Genomic DNA, 24,046 nt, shown 5'->3' with positions numbered 1-24,046 from the left:
CCCCAATTTTACAAATAGTTCCTGGACACATTGATTCCAAACAGCTAAAAATTCTTTGAAAGAAGGATACTCTATTATGTTAAAGGAGATATATTGTTAGCCTCCATTCCTTCTGACCTTGAAGGCTCTGTCTTATCTTATGTTTATTTTCAGAAGCAAAACTTTCCCAGGGCAGGTTTTCTTGCAATTAAATCCAAATTCACTTACTGTATTTTCTTAAACATTTAAAACAAACCTTAAAAAATCCATCTAGCCTCTTAATTGTCCCCAATCAACATTCTTAATTACCTTTCACTGTTTCCAAATGTTAAAATATTTCTTTTTGATCTTTAAATGTACTTTGATCTTCTTTTTCCCTGGATAGTAGGAAATTCTCCTGGTGTACCTCAACTTGTCTTTCAGGAGGTTTTTAATTGCCAAATAAATCACAAATAGCAGTTTACAATGTTAGTTAAAAGAGGAAATAAAGCAAATCTAGTGTCCGTTTGAAGGCTCCGCACCATGATTTGGGCTTGATGTTTCTCTCAATTCCCAGAGCACTCCACTCACTAGAGATTGCTAAATTGCAATCTCTTCACAGGGAATCTCTGTAAGGAGTACCTGTGAGTGATCCTGGCAATCTTGTTTACCTAGAGATGATTCCGAAGAGCTGGATCAGTGCCAACTCCTCTAATTGCCGTAGGTATCAGCTCCACAAAGGACAAAGCCATATTCAATTGGCTATTTCTTCCATGGAAGCCCATCCTGACCTGGTCTACCTTGAAGGAGTGATGGTAGTGTTCCCTAATCTTGTTTCCAACTGATACAGGAATTATATAGTTGGAGTGATCCTTTCGTACTGGTGTAGTCATGAGGCTGCTCCTGTAGACAGCAGAGAAAATGGCCTTGAGGAACAGGAAGAAGAGCTGCTATCAAGGCAACAGACAAGTAAAAGGGGTCTGAGTCCTGGGCAAGAATGTAACTTGAGCAAGCGTCTCAGACAAGCCCCTCCCTAGTTCACACAAAGATGGGGGGGGGGAGCGCATTCAGATTTGCAAGATTCTGTTAGTGTAGCCTTACAATAAAAGTAGTACTGACCTGCCTGGCTTTGGTTTCTTAGCCTGATCTACCTTGAAGGGCAGACAGCTCTCCCATTCTTCTGCTAGCACTGACAGTACTAAAGCTGTTGCATTAATGGTGGTAGGTCCACTAGCCCTGTTGCTGATCTTCTTCTCTTGCTCTTCCTGGCTTAGATTTCTGAAAAAAGCAGAGTCTCTTTTCTATGTAAATAGGACCAAAGAGAAGATATCAGTGATCTTTTCTAAGAGCAAATTGCACATCTTTCAGTGAGGCATGTAGTACTGATGATGGACTTTATGTAACCCCAACTCTCTGGTGACAGCAATTCTACTAAGTTTCCTATTCTTCTAGGAAATTCCTTATTTGTCTTATTAACAATATGAGGAAAATATACCTTTGGGTGAAAGAAGCAAGTTTTTGGGTAAAAGAGGCAACTTTTCAGAGGCCTCAGATGAATGGGATCACCTTAATAAAATTGAAACATAAAGGAATGCACAGCACCTTTGAGCTGGTACCTTTGAAGCTGTGTGAACTAAGCTGATTGTAAACTCCTTATCACAAACATCCCCATAGCAACTTAAGGAAAGATGCCTTCTTCCTGGCATTTGGCACCTTGAACTAATCAGTTTCTTCTTCCTAGTAGATAGCAGTTGTCCTTGTAGATAGCAGATAGAGGGGCAGACGGTAACTTGAGAAGTGTTGCTTATTTAGGTGGTATGCCTGCATTATCATATGAATATGTATGCACATGTGTTCTTTTTCCCTTCTCCTTCTTGTAGAACTGTATAAATATCAGGGCATCCATTTTGCCTACAGGGGAGTGTCTCCCACTAACCTTTGGTGGGGTCCCCCTCTAGTACATACTGCCTAATAAACACTGCAGTGAAGCCTTGATTATTTTGCATTTGTGTCCTGTGTTTTGATTCCACAACAATTTTCTTCTTCAGAGAGTGGAGAAAGGCATAAGGGAATCTTCTATCCTTGACTGAATCTTATAATAGAGAAGACTTAAAAGACAATGTGGAAGTAGAGAAAACTTTGAGAAAAGTACTGTATATTGATACTAATGAAAACTTAACCTGAAAATAGTCAAATACATCCCTCATATTTCAAGAAAGCAGACTTTAATTTTAGAAAGCTACAATATTCCATGGCAGGAAGAACTAATGGGAAAAGGAGCTTGATGGAATTTTTAAAAAAGAATATAATAAAAGTGCAGTGAAATTTACACATACAAGAGTTTGGAAGGGAAGGGAATGCCTTCTAGGTGTATGTGAAAAGGATCTTGGAACTGCAACTATCTTTTATGGATGGATTTATATATTTAGTTCTGACTGTATTCCTATATTTAAAATATGTTGCTTTTCCTTTTTTAGAAACTTAATTTTTGGGAAAATAATGACTGCTGGATCTGTTTTAGCACCTCAGATTATACCACTTCGAATCTCAAGCGGCAAAGCTAAACATGAAATAGATACAAATACTCTTGTTGAAATCAAATCAGGTATGTTTAGCATATTAGAACACATGCTGAAATTGTTTATTATATATATGTAACTTTATACTTATTTAAAATATTTCAAAGATTTCTGAGTAACAGAATAGTTAAACATTAATGTCTTAAAATATTATTGTAAAACCAAACCGAAAAAAACCCACAGCTCAACAATGACATTCAAAATACTAAAAACAAGGATAGAAAATAACATTATGTACCAAGGATTTTTCTGAAACTAGCAGAAGGTTGTTAGAGAATAAGTGAGACAGACTGCTTTTGGAAGCCACTGGACAGACCCAGTAAAACAGATAATCAGGAGTTGTTGGGACATATAAAAGGCCTCCACAGATTATCACAATAGATGGGCAGTTTGAATGGGAAAAGGTAGCTCTTTAAAAATTCAAGATCTTCATTTCCATGGAATGGATATAGTTGGCATATCTAGCCTTAGCTGGCCAAAGGCACCCCTGCCAACATCAATACTTGAACATCCAGGTTTAAGTGTGGATCAGAATGAACCCTCTACTACAAGCAAGTATTTTCAAAGGAAGATATATCCCGTTCAACATAGATTATTTTCTGGATCAGCTGACTTAACCCAGAGCACTTTGCCTTTTCTAAATTCTATTTTAATTTATTGACCTAATATAGTCTAGTACTGTCTCCAGACATACAGGATTTCAATAGGGGACTTCCAGGGAAGAAATGTCAAATTGGAGATGGCTCCGCTAAAAGCAGAGCCAGCAAGTAGACCAGCTCTTTGTAATTCTTCTCTGGACAAGGAGAGGACTTGTGATCACCCACAAGTGCTCCTGACAGTTGCTCCTCACAAGGAGACCACAGGACACAGGTTTCCAGCAGGATTAGAGCTCTAGGAGATGAGTGAATAGCCATCTTGCTCAAACCACAGTCAGCACCTTTGAAAGGACACTGGGTTTGCATACCTCCTTTTCTAATTACTTTCAGAAATTGCTTTTCAGCTCTTAGGAACCTTTGGATTGACAAGTCTGAAAACACCAGGTGAGTTTCCTTCAGTACTTAGCAAAAGAAGTTTTAAATACAAGCTTAAGGACTTAAAAAAAATTTTTTTTTTGGAATAAGTAGCAAAAGAGTGATTAGAACTTTGATTTTGGAAAGTTACAAATGGACTAAGAGTCCAGATGGATTTGAAATAAGATTTTGGAATTAATTATAAGAATCCTTCCCATGGGAAAATGCTTTTGTTTTGAATTCTTTAAAAAAAACATGATAAGATGGGACTTTGAAAGTTGGACACTAGAGGGAACTAGAGGGAACTAAAGATTACAATTAAAGGTGAAGAACACTTAAATTTGATTTACTAATACAAAATGGAGCAAAATATCTTAACACTGACTTATTGAAGGATATTTTTGAAGAATGGACCCAGAAGTTAATTTTAAGAATGTCTGCCTATATGGAAGAGGAATAAGTTTTACTAGACAAGACTGAGTGATCTGAAAGTGGATTTAAAAATGACAAGTTATAAGAATGATATGAAAAAAGATACTACACTGGACATACAAAAGAAACCAGCTGATGTCTTAATAATTCAAAGGGATATGCAAATAATAAACCAAGAGACTGGCCTGACCTATATTGGATTTACAAAAGAGGCTTGTTAAAGCTTTGAAGAATTTTGTGAGAATAGACAAAGAAAAAATGAAAAGAAATTAAGTTCTAGGACATTATTGAAGGGATTAAAGATCAGGATTGTTAAAAGTAAAAGGAAGGAATATAAAGTTGGTTTATTTGATCAAAGTTAAAATAGATATGTTGTTATCTCTGGTAACTTTTAATGGACTTTTGCTGACCATGACTGAAATGACAAGGTTTTAAGAATTTGTTTATAGATAAGAGATGGGATATGGGAAGAAGAGATCATTTGTTGTATTTTAAGAGAAGGTGATAAGTTACTAAAATTGTTTATATTTGTTGTGATGAAGGGGGAGGTCATTTCTTTATATATTTCTCTTTTTTTCTGTACTATATTCTTATTTTTTCTTTCTATTTTTCTTTCTATTTTTTTCTCTTCTGCACCTTCTATTTTTTCTTTTTTTCTTTTTTTTAGTTTGTATTAGTTTTTTTATCATTGTAATTGTAATTTTTAATAAAGTTAGTATTAAAAAATATATAGGGTTTCAATAGGCCCTTTGGGATTCAGTGAAAAGGAGAAAGAGGATTGGATGTCAGCTACATGGAGATGACACCGGACCCCCAAACCCTGATGCAGAATGGACAGAATAAACTCTTGTGGAGTGCCACAAATCAAGAAATGTAACTCAAATAGAAATTGAACTGATTTGCCTTTGACTTCTAGTTTGACTGTGGACTTATATCTTCCAGCTGAAGAGGATTCCAATCCAAGCAGTGCTGTAGAAATGCCATATTATATGATGTATTATAAGTAGAAAAGCAATTTTTAAGAACTTTTTCTAAACATTAGAAATCATTATTAATATGGATTTTACACAGATTATATTAGCCAAACTTTAGTGTAATCTTGGCAGGCTCTGGGGGTTAAAAAATGGGGCTAGGAGAATGTATCACTTTCAGTTTTAGGCAAATGCCAAAGAGCCTGATATTATATGAGATTTGTGAAGTAGCTTTATCAGAATACTTGCATTTAAATTAAGAATTGTATTGACTCTAAGGCTGACATAATTTTGAAGAAGTATAATTTCCATATGTTACATACGGTAATATATTCTTGGATGCAATTCTTTCCTCTCTGGTATTTACCATTTCTATAAGAAAGCCCGTGCTATGAATTCAGCTGCCTCTTCGTTTTTATATAAAAGTGCTATTTCTCCAATGGTTTTGTTGAGAATTTTGTATTTTTTTAATAACATTAATAAAAATGAAAAAGTACTTGAAAAATGTGCTGAGCCAGTAGAAGTAAATTTACCAATAGAGGTGAATATGTGTAGCTCAGGGTTGAACTGTGGAGTCCTTGGGGTTCTCTGAGCTTGGTTCTTTTCTTGCAAACCCTCTATGCCGCAGCACATAAATAGAGAGCAAACCCCATCCCATTTTAGCACTGAAGATGCTACCTAGCCAGGTAACAAGACATTTGGAAGAAAACAACCAAGCTCAGAGAACCCCAAGGACTCTACAGAAGTAAATTTACCATAACTATCTCTTGGGGGCAAAGTGGGGATTGTAAAAATGGTTCAGCTAGTAACTGTAAATCATCATTACTATTATGATTAAAAGTGTACTTTTTTCAATCATACATTATAATATTTGTTTTCAACAAATTAATTTCAAAAGCAACACCCCAAATGTTGTTTATGTATAATCTGTCCACTTTTAGTATAATATAAATGAATATAAAACAATAACCTACAACCTATCATATCATATACTGTGTTGCTGAAGAACTGATAATATATTTCACACACACACACACACACAAACACATCTAATGCTTTTTTTCTGTGATAAACTATTTCTTCAGTATTTTTAACTAGTATACATTTTCTACCATAAATAACTACAGTTACCTGTAGCTATAACAAGTAAGATAAATAAAAGTTAATCTGTTGACCCAGGAAACCTCTGGGTTCGTGGACCTGGCGTGCCATGCCCAATTAAACATGCAAGGTGGAAATCTCTTTAGTAACGTTATTCTGCAGAGTAAAGGGCATTTACAAATTAATTTTCAAGGCAAGCCCAGCACTCCATGCAAATCACTGGGTTTTTAAACAGCTACAATCACAAAATCATTACATCATAGGTTACTGCAAGTTTATTGGTATACACAGTTAAAACACTCTTAAGAAGATGGGTACTAATACCCAGAGGGTGGGCACTGGTTGCTGCTAAGGGAAATATGAGCTGAGCTAGCTGATACCTTATTTATCTAAGTTACAAGCGCTTCCTGCTGCATTCCATTCTCCAAGAGAGGGCTTTTACTTCTCTCTCTAGTTGATACCAGGCACAGTACACAAAGGGAAGGCAATTCAAATACAGTTTGCAACTTTGCAATCTGCTCAGCAACTAGTGAAGGACAATTCTGGGGCCATACATAATGTTCTGCTGTTTTCTTCAAATTAACCCTAAAATCACCATTCCATCAAATGGAGTTGTGGGCAGCATAATAAAAAAAGTGACTTTTAACATAATGCAGGTGGCTAATTTTTAATTACCTTGCTTATCATTTCAGTAAATAGTTACGTGTTGCTGACTTATTTAAAAGTTTATGAATGTTATCCCAAGGATTCCTCTGAATGTCCTCAGAAACATTCTCATTAGAATTGTGTTCCAAACTCAGATGAAGCCCAAATCCCAAAGTGGATTGAGGGAGGAGCAGACAGGTGTAATAAATTATGAGCTATTTCAAAAAAAGTCTGCAAACTCCTTCCGTAGTTGTTATCCAGCACACTGCATATTATGACACCACAACAGCTACAAAAGATAAAGCAAAATCCCACTATTTGGACAATTATATAAAATGCCATGGTAAATAGAAAGAAAGAGGAGGAGAATTTGACCCAGAAAGAGAGTCAAGTCCGATGCTATGAGCTAGGAACGTCACCTCACCCTTGTGGTACAGGATAGCCTATTTCCGTCAGTTGAGAGCTGGGTCAGTACAGCTTGCAAGAGCCTATGTTTCAGGATGCACGGAGCTCTGATCTCTACAGAGAATTACCCTACAGTGCTCAGAAGGCCTGAAGGGAAGGAGAGGCTGCTTTGCAATTATGTTCTGTCTTTTTTTTTAGTTAAAGAAAAAAGGGAGGAACACAGAAAGAATAGAATATGCTTTTTTTTTAAGTCCACAGGGAGAATCTTTCTAGGAAGAATGAAGTTGTTTTCCAAACCACATTCCCAGTATCAGTAGAAATTCAGATTTCTATTAATATCTGAGCGAATTAATCCTAATTCTTAGCTATATTCTATGCCCAGTTAATCATAAATTATTTCACTGCTCAGATTCAACATTCTATTTAACGATAAGTTATGAAAACTAAATAATACTGGATATTGTATTGTCGAAGCCTTTCACATACGATGGCTGGTGTGGGTCTTCTGGGCTGTGTGGCTGTGTTCTGGAAGTTTTGTTTCCTAACGTTTCGCCAGCATCTGTGACTGGCATCTTCAGAGTGCAGGAGCACAGACAGGAGCAGTTCTCTCTGTGCCCAGGATGATGTGACCCTTTTGTGGGTATTTATAGAGATCTGAAGGGGGGGAAGGGGGAGGTGGGTTAACGAGTGGCTGCTTGTTTTGGTGTCACACTAAACCCTAACCCTAACCCCCCCAACCCCCGCTAACCCCCCTCTTTCCCCCCCTTCAGATCTCTATAAATACCCACAAAAGGGTCACATCATCCTGGACACAGAGAGAACTGCTCCTGTCTGTGCTCCTGCACTCTGAAGACGCCGGTCACAGATGCTGGCGAAACGTTGGGAAACAAAACTTCCAGAACACGGCCACACAGCCCGGAAGACCCACACCAGCCATAATACTGGATATTTTTCATAACTGCATTTTCCAAGTTTCTTTACTCTTGAGTGGTATTTACTGTATTCTAAATTGTTATATTAAAAATATAATGAACTTTTTGGAATGTGATTCATTGGTCTACTCACAGCCTATCTTCAAAATGTTCTTACTCTAAACTAATTTCAGGAGGGGAGCATGTATAAAAAAGCTAAGTATATCAAGGAATAAAATAATTATGTAAATATATAAAGAAGCTTTGGAGGAAAATGGTTATACAAGCAAATACCAGGTCAGGCTGAAAGAATCAAGTTAGGGAAGTTCAGAGAGATCAGGTACTCAAGACCATTGTACATTAACTGCATTTCTATCATATTTTTTAACTCAGAACTGAAGGGTTTTCCCAAATGTTATCATCCACAACAGCAGTCCTAGGAGATACATTGGGACTGAAAAGTATTATTAATCAGAAATCATCCAGTGAACTCTGTAGTCAAATAGAGACCTGAGGCTGAGCTCCTGGCCTCTGGTTGTCATCATGACACGGTAAAGAATTGAGCAACAGAAGCAGAACAGTTTTTGAGATAAGGGGGCACTGACAGGGTGCGACAAGGTGCTTCAAAGCAAGCATGAGTGGACTGTCAATACCTCCTTAGCTCAGGTGTGGATTTTCCTGGGATCTTGTGGCTACTGTGTGAGATCAGGAAAATACACATCTAATTTAATAATTAAATTAATTAAACCCATTTTCTCCTTCAGATCCAAAGTGCAGCACATTTCTACTTCTATTTATTATTAAACTAGTTTAGCACTTTCTGGATCCTAAACTTTGATTAATGATTACACTTTATTTAAAATAAATTAGATTCATGATCCTCACTTTGAAGTGGTTTATTGCAAACAAATATACTGTAGATCAGGTTAACATAGAAAAGATTATTAATTCAGATGAAACAAACAGAACAATAAAACATTAAGTGCAGCCATACCAGGAGAGATGTATTTCACATGGGCTGAAAATATCCATAGTTTTAATTTGGCCCAATTCTAAAGTCTATGCCAATAGGTACTGCAAATCAATTGGAGTATAAAGGAGGAAGTCAGAAATTAAATATTTAACTATATTATTTATAGGGGTGTTTCATTGTTGCTGTTTTAACATTTAAAAATAATAATGTAGTGGGGATTTTGGCATTAAGCTCAAAAATGTATATATTTTTTTATATGATGAAAACAACTCAGTGTTTGGTATATTACATTAATATTATATTGCACATTAATTGTATAACCAGTAATTATCTGTCCACTTGTAGATAATGTCTTTTTTGAAATAAATTTTAGTTTTAAATGAAATTTTTTTTAAAAAAATTTAATTTGGCACTAAACAGAATATAAATGTATAATACTTTTAAATGCAATTATTGCACCATAAAGTTGTATAGCATTGTGTGTGTGCCTTTGAATCACATTTGACTCCTGGCAACTGCCTGGACAAGTCCCTGCAGTTTTCTTGACAAGATTTTGGATGTGGTTTGCCATTGTCTGGTTCCTAGGGCTAAGAGGGAGTGACTGGCCCCGGGTCACCCAGCTGGCTTTGTGCTTAAGGCAGGACTAGAACTCCCAGTCTCCCAGTCTCTAGCCTGATGCCTTAGCCACAATACCAAACTGGTTCTGTATATCATTGCTGATACTGATATGCTCAACTTTCTAGTAAGCTGTCCCACATTTTCATGACTGCTTTCCAAATATACTACTTTCCAGAGCCTATAAATTCTTTTTTCTTTTTGGACATCTGTGACATAAATGTTTGCCTGTGTGTTTAGTTTTTTATAAATGAATGTGTGATGTCGTACAGAAAGGAATGATGCGGAGTTCCTTATTACTGTCTTTCAGATACACCTGATGTGATGATACATTTTACTATTGATGGAAGTAAACCACAATATTTTAAGAGATTTGATTATAGAGATCATAATACTTTTAAGTATAAGGGGCCAATTACATTACCAGATGGGAAAATAACCATCAAGGCATTGGCAGTCACAAAGTAAGTATCTTCACTATGTAATTCCTGTTTTGAATAAATGCAGAACTGAGCATTCCTTTGTTCAGAATGTAGAAATGAGATTGGCATGCATACTTATTTTGCTTTTTATAGAAGAGATATTCAGTGAGGCAGGTTTCTCTGTATTAGGAGAAGAATGTGCATACATGTAGACGAGTTTGTAAGAAATCTTTTCCATGGCATTGATAAGATATTCTTTGCCTGAACTCTCTGTGCTAATTACATAGAGCTATGTTGCTACATTGCTGTTTTGTAGAGGTTTTCCATGCTGATCATAGAGATGGAATTTTCTGATTCTATATTTTGTTCATCCCTGTTACTTAGGTATCAATAATAACATCAAGATTTCTTGAATTCTATGCCAGAATGATATTTTTTAAAGAAAAATTTACAAAATTGCTAATCATCTGTATATGTCATAATTAAAACATGCTTTTTCAGATCTGTTGTTGAGTTTGAGCATTTTCCTACAAGTTTTCAGTCTTTTTGCTGGAATAGTGACATTTCTCTCTTCACCTTAGTAATGCCAAACAAGTGTATTTTGTTCTGAAAGTGGCAATCCAGGGGAAGTCTGAACAACTTGGGAAAAAAGGATTTATATTTTACTCTTTTTTCCTCTGTCATGAACTTGACACAATTCCTTCTTTTAAAATTCTCTTTGTATTTCAAGAGAAGCTTCTTACATTTTGTTTGCCATGTGAATATAGATCATGACTCAGACTATGCTACACTTTAACCACAGCCTATAACCATATTTTGGTTTATGTTTCCTAAATCCAAACTGAAATTTAACCAGTTGTTAACTTCCCATTCCAGCAACCTCTGGTTACAGAACATGAGAGGAAGAGCAATTAGAAAGTTGAGCTGCTCCTGCAGCAATAGCTCTGTTGTTTTAGTTTTGTTTTCAGTACCCATAGATGTGGTAGAATGTGAATCCAGGGCACAAGATGGTGGTAGGGAGACCCACTCCATCCCATGTGGAGTAGCCCTCTCGTCAGTCAGGCCTCCTGTACCTTTTCTGCATTTGTTTGTTTTGAAAAAAGAGTGCCTACTAACCAGTCACTACAAAAGGGGCTGGGATACCACCCAAAAGAAAGGAATTGGCAAGCTGGAGTCAGTTACAGTATGCTGTGTTATCTGGAATGAGTTTGATGAGTTAGTACTTTATCCCTGATTAAAACTAAATCATGCTTACTATATAAAGCAGACATGATCAATGACTTGAACAATGATATTTAAGCATGTGGTTGAGAAATCAGTTTATTTATTTTGGTAATGTTTACATGATTGATTCTCTGCAAATTTTTAGTTGTTTTTTTTTAAGTTAATGTTTTATTGATGGGATTTGTTTTTCTTTAATTTTCAATCATGCTAGCCACGCTGAGAAGTCTTTCCTAAATCAAAAGGTTGGTTATAAATATGTTAATTAAATACGTATTAGCTTATTTCTTTGTTTTATCTGTGCTGCCCTTCTCAGCAGGTGGTAGCTGCTTTGTCAGGGCTGAGAAGCTAAGCAGTGTGAGACCTGGTTAGTACATGGGAGACTACCAGGACATTCTCAAGCTATAAATAATCTATGACAATGGCAGGCCACTTCTCTATATTTGCCAAGAAAATCAAGCTTAATTTGAGAGCCTTTACCAGTTTTTTTCCCTTTTGTAATATCAGAGAGCCAGTAAAAAATTAGGTTTGTTGTCTGTGTTAAGTCACTTATATATGATTGGTGTGCTATTCTACCTCTTTGAGCCATAAGTTATGTATGTCTTGTCTAACGTTTCTGGATTCTTAAATTACAGAGATTGCAGAGAGAGTGCCATTGTAACAAAACTGTTTGTAGTAGAATATGCAACTCCAAACCCACATGACCCTGATAAAGATGAGAGTTTCCTGAATTATCTCACCAGACAGGTAATTTTATAAAATTTGAAAAATCTATTGTAATGTGTTATAATACTAGTATAATATGAACATTTTGCAAAACAATACTGTTCCTTCGCTTCTGTGTATATCCATTAGGGTAGTTAAAAGAAATCAGGGATTTGGAACAGAGTTACTAACAATAATATCAGAAATCCTTCTATTTAAGTAGACTTTGAGAATTCTCACTGAGCAAGTTTTGCTCAAATTAGACTTTCTTCCTTTAAACTTGTAAACAAGTTTTCTGCTAGCTACTCACAGTAGCCCACTAAAGTGTAAGCCATATTTTTTCACTACCAATTTGGGAAGTAATTATCCTGCTCTACTCTGCCCTAGTCAGGCCCAACTTAGTATTGTCTTCAGTTCTGCATACCCCAGTTTCAAAAATACTTTTTTTTCCTGGCAGTATTTCCTCATTCCCCTCAGTTGTTTTCTGACTGCCATAGCATGGGTAATGTTCAGTGTCTTTTTTATTTTTCTTATAGATTCTGTTCTTTTAACTATTCTCTTGTGTGTCTTCTGTTTTTCATCTACTTATATAGTCAGGATGTTTGGAACATTACCACATTACCTTTGGGCTTATGGCCTCTATGTCTGTAAGAGCATGAAGTATGACAGTAAAATCCCTTCAACCGATGGCCATTTCTAGCACATTTTTTGATTGAAAACCACGTTGTGCATACTTGAGCTTACTGCCATAGAAACATAGATTCAGAAGGCATTTAGGTCATCAAGTGCAACCCCATGCTCTTTATAGGAATCCAAATTAAAGCATTCCAGATAGATGTTCGTCTAAATTCTACTTGAGTAGAGTAGCCATCCAAGGAATTCCCGGTCCAAGAAGTGATGGATAAGTTCACCCAGCAACCTCATATAGATGTTAAATAGGAAGGGGAGAGCACCAAACCCTGTGGGACTCCACATAATAAGGGCCGAAGGCAGTATCTCTCCTCTCCAACCACCACCAACTGGAATCAGCCCAAGAAAGGACACCATGCCACCTACCCCAATCCTCTGAGCCGATCCAGAAGGGTACCATGGTTGATGGTATCAAAAGCCACAGAGAGATCAAACAAGGCAAGGATGGATGTACAACCCCATCCGACCCTCACCAGAGATCATCCAAAAGCGACCAATGTTGTTTCAGTCCCATATCCAGGACTGAATCCTGACTGAAAGGGATCCATATAATCTGCTTCATTCAAGGTCCTCCTAAACTGCTGCGCAAACCACCTTCTCAATCCCCTTCCTCAAAAAGGAGAAGTTAGATACTCTACTCTGAGCAAATTCCTCTGCATGCCCCTGCAAGAGGTTCAGGAGGGCTTGTGTCACCCAAAACAAGGCCGCAGGGCAGCTATCTGCAAACACAATAAGAGCGGAGTAATGATGCTTCACCACCCTTACCGCCACTAGGTAGGCCTTAATAGCAGCTCTGACCTGTGTTCAGTCGAGTTGTCTCTCATCAAGTGCCAGCAACGTTCTATATGTCTCTTCTCTCGCTTCATCTCCCTCAGCTCCTCCATAAACCATGGGGAGTGGCAGGATCCACAGGAGGGGAGAGGTTGCATGTGTGCAATCCAATCCAAGGCCTCAGCCGCCCCCTTATCCCAAGCGGTGACCAGGGCTTCGATGGACCGTGCAACAGACCAGCAGGAACAAACCCCGACTCCCTCTGGAACCCATCCGGATCCATTAGTCACCAGGGGAGGACCAATCTAACGGGTCCAGCCTCCCTGCAGTGGTTAGTGGCGCAGGAGAATCCCATGGTAATTAGGGCATGATCTGACCATGACAAGGGGGACACTAAAAGTTCCCCCAATTTCAGATCACATAGCTATTGCTCTGACAGGAACACCAGATCTGGTGTTTGACCGCTGTCCCATGTCAGGTTCTGGATGATCTGAGTTGGGCCCATGGCTGTCATGGTGGCCGTGAACTCCCGAGCCACCTCAGACCCCACTCCTAGAGAAGGCAGATTGAAGTCCCCCAAAACTATAAGTCTGGGGAACTACTGCCAGCCCAGAAATGGAGTCTAGGAACTCAGGCAGGGAAGTTGCTGTGCAGCAGGGAGGCTGTACAACAGCAGCAATCCCAGCTGATCCCTAGAGCCCAACTTAATGAGCAGGGTCTCACATCCAGTGACCTGTGGTACAGCGCCCCTGAAGGCTATAAGGGATTCCCGGATGACTATCGCCACACCTCCACCCCTGCCCTGGGATCTCGACTGATGACACACCCAAAACCCAACTGGACATAACTCTGAAAGGGCAACCCCCCCCTTCCGGATCCAGCCAGGTCTCGGTGATACACGCCAGGTCGGCCCTCTCATCAAGGGTTAAATCACTGATGAGGGCAGCCTAATTACAAACCAACCTGGCATTAAGAAGCAGCAGCCAGAAGCCAGAGCCTCTGAAGATCTGGTGACAGGTTACTGGGGCTGAGACTGAGGAGCTGGAACACAAGACCGGAATCAAACAACGGTCCCATGTTCCCTGGGAATGTCCCACTCTCCATCTTCCCCCTTATCTCCCCATGCCCATCACCACCTGCCCACCATAATTATTTTGGCCTGCCCACCATAATATTTTGGCCTGCCCCTCAACAGCAGCCCCATCTCCATTTCCAACCCCTCAATTCCAAGGCTGGGAAGCGCCTACTGTCCTCACCAGCCATCCCCAGGAGAAGAAGCCAGGCACCCTGAGGCACTTTAGCTTTACCAGCTCTCAGCGCCTTCAAGGTACCTAGCCACCACCTCCCCACTTTACTGCAACACAGTCACACACACAAACATTCACAGGCACCTCCCCTGCTGCTCCCACCAGCAGGTAGAGGGTGTCCTTCCCATTCATTTTCTGTCAATTCCTCCTATGACTCTCACCCAGAGGAAAGAACACACATTCACACCCTCTCACACCCCACTGGCATCCAAGGCACCCCCACCCTGCTGCTCCCACCAGCTGGTGGAGGTACCCATCCCATTCACCCCCCACCAAATCTACCCCCTGGCTCTCACCCAGCGGAAGGGAAAGGAAGAAGGGATCAGTACAAAGTGTTGGGGGGGGAGGGGCAGAGACTTGCAAGATTCTGTTCCTATAGCCAATATTAATAAAAGTAATTTTAACCTTCTGGTGGTGTTGATTTCTTGGTTTGGTCTACATAGTGAGGCTGACAATTTGTCAAGCAATCATTTTCTTCCATTCTTCACTTAGTTGGGTTCTATAAGTAGAAATCTGTTTGTAATGCATGAGACCATGACTACATCTTAATTGTAACTGGTTGCTGAGTGGTCATCTCTGTTTTCCTATAATACTCCATGGTCCCTCTCCTGTCTCATATGTAACCTGTATCTGCATAGCCACCCTCTGTTCCCCTCTCTTTTTTCCTTCAGCACTCATGCCAATTTCTATAACAATTTAGCTACCTCACACAGATAAGGATGTGAGCTGTAGTTCATAAAGGCTTACACCTTTTAATAAAATTGGTTAGACTGAAAAGTTGCTACCAGACTCCTGCATTATCTCAAGGAGCTCAGATAAAATTCATAAAATCGCAGTATGTAGACATTGAAATGATTTTCTGGTCATCTAGTCCAGTCCCTCTGCCTGGTGCTAGAAACCACTAAACCATCCCTGACAGGTGACTATCCACCACTTGTTTGAAAATCTCCAGCAAAGCAGAGTTTTAGGCAGATTGCTCTAGTGTTTAAGAACTCTAAGCATTAGACAGTTGTTTGTAATATTCAACCTAAACCTCCTTTTAAACAAAATAATTTTTAAAAAAAATCAATTATTGTTCTCTGTCCTACTCAGCTTCAGCAAAGAGCAAGTCTGCCCCCTTTTACACACTTGAAAGTTGGGAGAGCTTTTGGGCATACACAAGGGCATAAGGTCAGGATATCCTTCTGCCAAAAAGAGCTACAACATTTGGAACACATTGTACAAGCAAATAAATCATTCCAAATCTTTCATATTCTTTTGTAGTAATGCCCTCTTCGAAGAGGAGACTTGGGTTTATCTCTAGCCCTCATCGTATCTGTTGATGACAGGTGCTTGTATACAGTCTCTGCATTCCTGCTCTCCTGTTCAGACGAGTCCACAAAGTTAGGCCAGAATCTTTCAGCCACTAGCTGAGCCCTGACATATGGTGAAAGGAGGTTATTCCTACCAAAATGTGTCAGCTCCACAATATTTATATGGCCACTTAAAAAATCAGCGTTAATAGGTTAAGCAGCTCACTGTCACAGGATACCTAGAGCTTGTACAGAAAGTTGAAATCAGGACTTAGAAAAAAGTGGACTTCCATGGCGAGCTAAATGTCCCCTTTTGCAGCGGGACAGTGTTATGATGGATATTGGCATGGGATGCAGGATCCTGGCTGTCAAAATGCTCTCCGGATTAAGGAGAGATCTTTGAGATAGCCCACGTGACTGTACACAGCTGGTCCTAGTGAGTAAACTGCAGGAATCGTTTTGTGGTTTGCCTATGGGTCGAGTGGCTGGGAGTCGAGGGAGGAACCATCTTTGGTCCCACTTGTTAACATAGACTTTTAAAGGACAGTAAGCTTGACTGAGCCTCACTTCTTAACCACTTTGGATTTTTATTCTGCTGCCTTAAAAGGTTTAAGACCCTTCAAAATGGCAAGTTATATTGTATTCATTAGGTGAGTCACCTTCTCCTTAGAGAAAGAACTTTTAAATATGATTTTAAAAACTGTTTGAAAAATATTACATTTTGGATTAAACAGCAAAAGGGTGCTCAGAATATGAACTTTAGAAAGTTTATCAATGGATTAAGGACTCAGATGGACTTGGAATTATAATTTTAAATGCCCACAAAGAGCTCTGAATTAATGAGAAGAAACTTTCTCATGGGAAAAATGGCAATTGTTTTGAGTTTTTTCATGATAAGGGGACTTTGAAGGTTGGACACTAGAGGGAGCTAGAGGATAAAGAAAATGGAGCAGAAATCTATAACATAAACTTGGGAATATTTGTCTGCCAAGCTTCCTGACAAAATAGATAAATTTCTTGACAAGATTGACAGAGCATGTAATGAAATTACAGAACAAGAACAAGTTGCAATGCATTATTTTGAAATTACTCTGAAGGCGGACTTAAATGTAACAAGTAATGAGAATGGTATAGAGAAAGATATAGGCACACAAATGGAACCAGTGATGATTTATTCCCAAAAGGAGATATACAAATATTGAACCAGGAAACTGACTTGGATAATTTTTTTACTGGATATACAGAAAAGCTCTGTTAAGGTTTTGAAGGACTTTATTAGAAATGACAAACAAAAGAACAAACTTTACTTTTTGGATATACAAAAGAAATGTGCTAGAGTTCTGAAAGATTTTTGGCTTGAAACACAGATGAGCAGAAAACTAGCTCTGGGACTCCTTTTGAAGGGGTTAAAAGTATTTTTAAAAACTCAGAAGGAATACAAGGTTGGCTTATTTGACCAGGGCTAAAGGAGAAAAATAGTTACATCTGGTTACCTTCACTGGACTTTTGCTGATAAAGAACGACTTACAAAGTATTTGGATTTTGTTTTTGTTTTTTATTCAGTATATGAGATAATGGGGTGAAGAGAGATTATACTGTATTTAGAGATAGTGATAAGTCATTAAGATTGTCTTTACTTGCTGGAATGAAGGGAGAAATTACTTCTTTTTTTCTTTTTTTCACACTTTTTTCTTTTGTATTTTTCTGTTTGTATTTTTTGTAGCCTGTATTGGCTTTTATTCTTTACATTTATAATTCTTAAAAAATATATTTAAAAAAAAGGATTCATAAAAAGGCAAATCATGTTATAGATCAAAATCTTTTGTTCTTAGCAGATCAAAAGTGGATTGCCTGATTTAAAGCTTAGAAAGAAAGGAGTGAATATGGAAAATGAATCCGGTTGGAATGATGCAGCACATGAATTAACAGGTACTATTTATTAAAGCCAGAGGTGAAAGTGCTGTAAAAATTCACTGGCTAAAATGGTCTTAACTGATCATACAGTCATATCAAAGAAATCTCAGAAAAACAATTAATCGTGTCTTTATCACTGTGATTAGATTTCAAACAATAATGACAGTTGAGACTTAAAATAACATCCTGAAACACATTCTGCATTCCTTTTGGTGTGCATCAACCTAAAAGCTCTAGATGGGACTTTAACTAAATGAAAATTATGATTTGGAGTGCATTCTCCCCACACCCCACTACTCAAAAGCCAAATAGTGTTTCTAGTCATGCTCTCAATTTAGGAAAAGCAGTGCACTCTTGGTTTTTCTCTGCCTCTAAAAGTCAAAAGCTCACAGACTTCAGCACATTCAATGAGAACCATTGCCCTGTTAACTATTTAATGCTTCTCTGTTAGAGATCCTCAGGCCACTTACATAGAAGATGGGTTCATTTACTAAAAGAGTATTTTTGTTTGGCTCTGCAGATGCAGCTTGATAGATTGTCTGTCTTTCCTTAATCTCAAATCTCATTCAAGAAGACATCCTAAAGTTCTCTATGCTAACATTGGTATATAACTTACTGCCATTTATTTTAAAGATGCACAGGAATTTTTTTCTTGTTTCCTTGATTTTCTCTTGTGGATGCTCTGTAGTCTATCTTGGTTTACAGGCCAGGAGAATCCCAAATTAGATTTTTTTTTTTCAGTCATGTCATCTCTCTTGCTTTCTTGGTTAATAGAGGAAATTAATCTATGATTTTGTCACTTTAGATTGGATGATGCTTTCATGATAAATGAATAATACTGCATTTTGTGCTCAGACAGAGCAGCATCTCCCATACTGAGTTTCATACTGATTCCTGTAGAATATTAACACTACAGCAATAATATTTTCTTCCTTGTAAATGTGAGAAACAAAAAGAAATTACAGCAACTCAAATTCAAAATGATTACATAACATCAGAGATAATCAGGAACAACCTGGAATAGTGGGCAACAATTTTGGCTTTTCTTTTCTCTTTCGTTGATCACACTGCATGTGTCCCAAAAGATTGGAGGTGGCAATAATAATTGCAATACAGTATACAAAAAGGATGAGAGAAAGCTGCCTCCAAACTACAGACCTATTAGCCTGTTAATTAGAGTCAGCAAGTTGTATGCCAAATACCTGTATGAATTGGATGGATACAGAAAATATTCTGGCAGAACAACAATTTGGCTTTTGATCAGGCCACTCTGTTCAGCCTTTATATTTTACCATCTCCAAATCTAATCTAGTCTTATATGCAGAATTTGTTTTTCAATATGCATTTAATCAGATCTGTAGAGATAAACTCTGGCATAAATTACTGTCAATGTCAGCTGATTTTCATCTACTTCTGATATCAAAATTATATGAAAATTCAATCTATGCAAAAACTGCTGTGTCCAACTTATTAAAAAATTCCAACTTTTAAGGGAGTGAGGCAGGACTGCATTTTGGCTCTGTTGTTGTTCAGCTTATATATTAACTCAGTCATTGCTCACTTAGACAATTTAGATTATCATCCTCTAAAACTGGCAAACAAGCATCTTGGTATACAGGTAGTCCTCAGCTTACGACCATTCATTTAACGACTGTTCAAAGTTACAACAGCGCTGAAAAAATAACTTGTGACTGATCCTCGCACTTATGACTGTCGCAGCGTCCCTGTGGTCACATGATCAAAATTGGGGCACTTGACAACTATTGTTGGCACTTGGCATCTATTTACAATGGTTGCAGCATCCTGGGTCACGTGATCACCATTTGCGACCTTCCCAGACAGCTTCTGACAAGCAAAGTCAATGGCGGAAGCTGGATTCACTTAACGACAGTGTGATTCACTTAACAACCACAGTGATTTGCTTAACAACCGTGGCAAAAAAGGTCGTAAAATCAGGTGCAACTCACTTAACAACCACATCACTTAAGGACAGAAGTTCTGGTTCCAATTGTGTTCATAAATTAAGAACTACCTGTACTCCTTTATGCAGATGGTATAGTAATTCTCTCTCAAATCCCAGTAGATTTACAAAGAGCATTAAATGCTCTTGCTTCTACTGTGACAATCAATATTTAGAGATTAATTATGACCAAAAAAAAAATGGTGTCCACTAAAAAGCTAAGAATGCTAAAGTGGTCGCTAAATGGGCACAGTTTAGAAGAAGTAAACTGCTTTAAATACCTTGAAGTAATCTTTCATGAATCAGGCAAAATGCATGTCCATAGAGATTACGTAACACAAAATGCATCTAAATCTTCATCGGCTATCCAGGCCTTTTACTGTTCCTAGGGTGTCTAGTTTGTTCTTGCTGCAATAAAACTCTTCAGTAAACGTTTGTGTGCAGCTCCTTTATGGAGCACAACTCGCTATTTATTCCAGCCTTTTCAAAGACTGAGTCTGTTCAGTTCAAGCTCTTAAGAAATATTCTTCAGGTGCCTCTGTGTCTGCCTAGTGCTGTTCTTCTTCATCTTAAAGTTGAAGACAGTACTTGGATTAACATCTTTAAATTTTAGCTAAACTTGTTAACTTGACTTCTCTAGGAAAGAGATTGGAACAAATTTCCTCCATCTGTTGCACAGTGCGAATCTTCTTTCTTGTACATCGTTACGCTGCTGGAGCAAGAATTCTTTTTACAGTTCATAGAGAAGGTTGGCAGGAGGGTCAAGAAATTGTAACTGTTTACACTGGCTGCCTATATGCTGACAAAAGGTTGTTCTAGCACTTGCAAAATATTGTTGCATTTTCTCACACAAGATCTCTGCAGATGTACCCTCACAGCATGGTACATCACAGAACTAGGGAGCATGTCATAATGTTCTATGGCCAAAACCTGTAGGCTTAAAACCTTATGTGTAAGCTGACCCCTTTATCTTTAAATGGAAAAAAGGGTTGGAGGAAAAGCTGCATTATTATGACTTCTCTCCTCATGCATGCAAAATAATGGAGTATGACTTGGCCAGGAAGAATCTCAGACAATAATTATTTGATATGGAGTGTCAAATTGAGCACAGCCTAATTCCTACTGATGTCCTCTTAGGTAGCCCAGTTACCAGTCATAAATGGCTAGATATCTTAATCTGATCACCATACCAAAATGCTGAAGACACTTGCATGCTGTGATGCCCTGTAAATTGCAATCTTGGAAGAGAAATACCAGAAAATACCATATAATGAATGCCTTCGTCACTGTAAGTCAGGAGCCATTGAAAGAACAGCCCATTTGCTTATTTATTGTCAGTCCTATCAAGATCTGCAACACAAATTTATCATATCATCATTAACTCAATTACCAGGCAGTGTTGACTCTTTTTATCTCAATTATCTTTTAGCTGATCATGCATTGTCTTACTAGTTGCCATATTTTGTTTAATAGCCAACAAGATTTGATAGGACCTCACTAGGAACAGTTTGACTTGATTAAACTTGCAAAGACTTTAGTAATTACACTAAATTTTAACCGTCCTGTTTATTTGTTTCTATCTATATTTATGATTTTGTTTTATTTTGTTTATCTTTTATATAATTTCTGTTTTACGTTATGTAAGGCTGATCAGTGACCAAAATAAGGTACTTTGACATTCTGTGCTCCCTAGAGTTATTCATAGATTAGCTGAGGACATAGCTACTTAATTCTTTGTCAAAAATATAAGTGAAATTATCAAATGGAAGTGAATACACTTCCTTTAAACATAGTGGGACAGGAAAGAGATGGGATGGAATTATATTAGCCTAAAATGTACTCTCAGTACCAATACAAATAGAAATGAGATTTCAAAATATAATATGAGTAACTCTAGCAACTCATTTACTATATAATTTTCTAGTTAGATAGAAAATTATATAGTAAAGTTGTACTGGGTTTTCACCTATTACCTATTGCCCATTAAGCCAATATGCTGGGTTGTGGCGGGGTCAGGAGTGGGGCAGAAAGCATCATAGGCGGTTCTATAAGATGCTAAAATGTTTGTCTCAATCTCCTTTCAAGTATAAAAATCTTATTTCCTACCATTTTGAACTATTCAACTTGTATTAACTTCACTTTTCAGCAGTGTAGATGATATTCAACATTAAAGTTTGGAGGAAAATCAGATGTGTTCCTAAATATACAAGGTTTCAAGATTCCTAATTAAACATTAAACCCAAATTAAATTTTCAGATGGATGTTGGGTGCTCCTGTTACATTTTTGCCTATATGTATGACAGATTTGCTATGTGACAGAGTTGCTATGATTTTACATTTTATACAGTGCTAGAGAAAGTTTACATTATTTTGAATATGTTGTAGGAAAGTAACAGAATTAAATGTATGCATGATTTTAGGTTTGTTGAAAGAAAAAACATCTGTTTCCTTACATGTCAATGGACCACATTCACTGAAAAAGTACTTGAATGTCTCAAGTGATAGAGAAGAGTCTAACTCTGCCGGGTTGATATCTCAGTCACAGGTAACCAAATCATTTGCTCATGTGTTAGCAAATTCATCAGGATTCTGTTAAAAAGAAGGGGAAAAAACAAGCTGGATGAATATTGTAGCATGCAGGGGATCTAACTTCTTTCCTGGGCCCAACTCTTGTTTTGCCTAGGGAAAAAAGTGCTATTGTCACAAATGGTAACTGCACTTCCTAATAACAACAGCAACAAAATCTTCTAATTGGTATTTCAGCCAGGAAGAAAGCTGCTATAGCCACCTGTAACACCTTCCTCCCAGTGATAAAGAACAATTGGAGGGAAGGAGGATCTTTTAATAGTTGCATAGTAATAGTGGTGGCTATTTTTTGTTTTGGGGGGCTTGGGACATGGGTAGGTATAGGGCATAGCCATTAGAGGTAGAACAAATAGTTCACTTTTTAGATTATGTTTGATTTATTTTTCTTGTCCGGTAACCTACCATGGAGAATCTCTAGGCCATGACCATCAGAGACCAGGTTTACTCATGAGCAAGTAGTATTAATAATGTATCAAATGTTATATGAATCTGGATTTGGAGCTATTTCCAGTCACATAAAAATCCTTTTTTTTTAATGTAAAACACAATTGTAAATAATATTAAAAATGTAACATTTGGACAATGAATTGATTGTCATCATCAGGCAAGTACAAATAATGGTCAGTTAAATGTCACATAAACTATCCTTTGTTGCAGTGGGTTTTGATGGGTTTTTTTTGAACTGTCTAAGGCATTCTGTACTCTGGGTCTTTCCAAGTTCAGTGCTCTTTTCTCTGAAGTTTTATGTTAGAAAAACTATTTTCAAGTAGGAAAGCAGTAGTAGGGCTATTGGATCTGACCTGCAAATATCCAGACAACCACTAGATGGCAGATCTGGCAACCCTAGGAAATGGCAAACACTTTGTATTGTTCTCAAGAAAACTACATGGAAATGTCCACAAAGTAATTGTGAGTCAAGCTCATATAGATACCATCAAGCAAGATGCATGTGGCCTGAGCATGCGCTCATCAGTGAATTTTGGCCTTTAGTCAATGTAATGGTTTTCCTTTATTATCTCAAGCTTGTGAAGTTCTTTCTCAGATGCATCATAAAGAAAATTTCATTTAAATCTTAAATCTGGTTTCTCATATAAGCTATATTTCTTGATATAAGCTATATTTCTGACTTACTGTACATGGAATATCTATTCTTCAGTTATGTTTCTGCTATAGCTGTGCTCTCTTTTAAATGATTATATTTAAAAGGGATGATTATATGAATCTTGATTTAATAATTTTTATATACTTTGAAATGGTAGCCTACCATCTCCTACTATTGATCTTAAGCAGGAATTCTGCCTCTGAGGGCCCTGAAGCCTGTAATCCTGAAGGAGAGATGCAGAAAATAATAACACAGAGTGATGGCTGTGAGCAGCTTGGACAACAAGGTTAAAGGCTGAGAGAACCTGAGACTAGTCTGGAGAAGTCCATTAAACTGTTGAGATACCTGGACCTAATAATATGACAGTGACATGAGTAGAAGTACATACAACATCCGGGAATTAAGTTAAATATAGAAAAAATATTTTCTCAACCTAGATATTTAATTATTTTCTTTCTTTGATTAATCCAGTGTCT

General features: G+C 37.7%; 1 protein-coding gene across 1 annotated transcript in view; it reads left to right on the top strand.

Moving 5' to 3' along the window:
- Positions 1–24,046, top strand: part of DZANK1 (double zinc ribbon and ankyrin repeat domains 1) — a 54,343-nt gene that overhangs the window by 6,044 nt on the left and 24,253 nt on the right. Inside the window, exons 2-6 of the mRNA XM_088131450.1 lie at positions 2,436–2,563; positions 9,911–10,064; positions 11,879–11,990; positions 17,844–17,937; positions 22,303–22,427. Of these exons, the coding sequence (XP_087987576.1) occupies positions 2,458–2,563; positions 9,911–10,064; positions 11,879–11,990; positions 17,844–17,937; positions 22,303–22,427 (591 nt within the window). The 5' untranslated portion in view covers positions 2,436–2,457. The remainder of the gene's footprint in view (positions 1–2,435; positions 2,564–9,910; positions 10,065–11,878; positions 11,991–17,843; positions 17,938–22,302; positions 22,428–24,046) is intronic.

This window comes from Python bivittatus, unplaced genomic scaffold, assembly GCF_059951505.1.
Source record: "Python bivittatus isolate LINGU-HERP-01145 unplaced genomic scaffold, Pbiv_v1 ctg000960_np1212, whole genome shotgun sequence".
NCBI classification, from domain to species: Eukaryota; Metazoa; Chordata; class Lepidosauria; order Squamata; family Pythonidae; genus Python; species Python bivittatus.
Note: the sequence above shows the minus strand (reverse complement) of the source record. Positions and strands in the feature narration are given on the sequence as shown.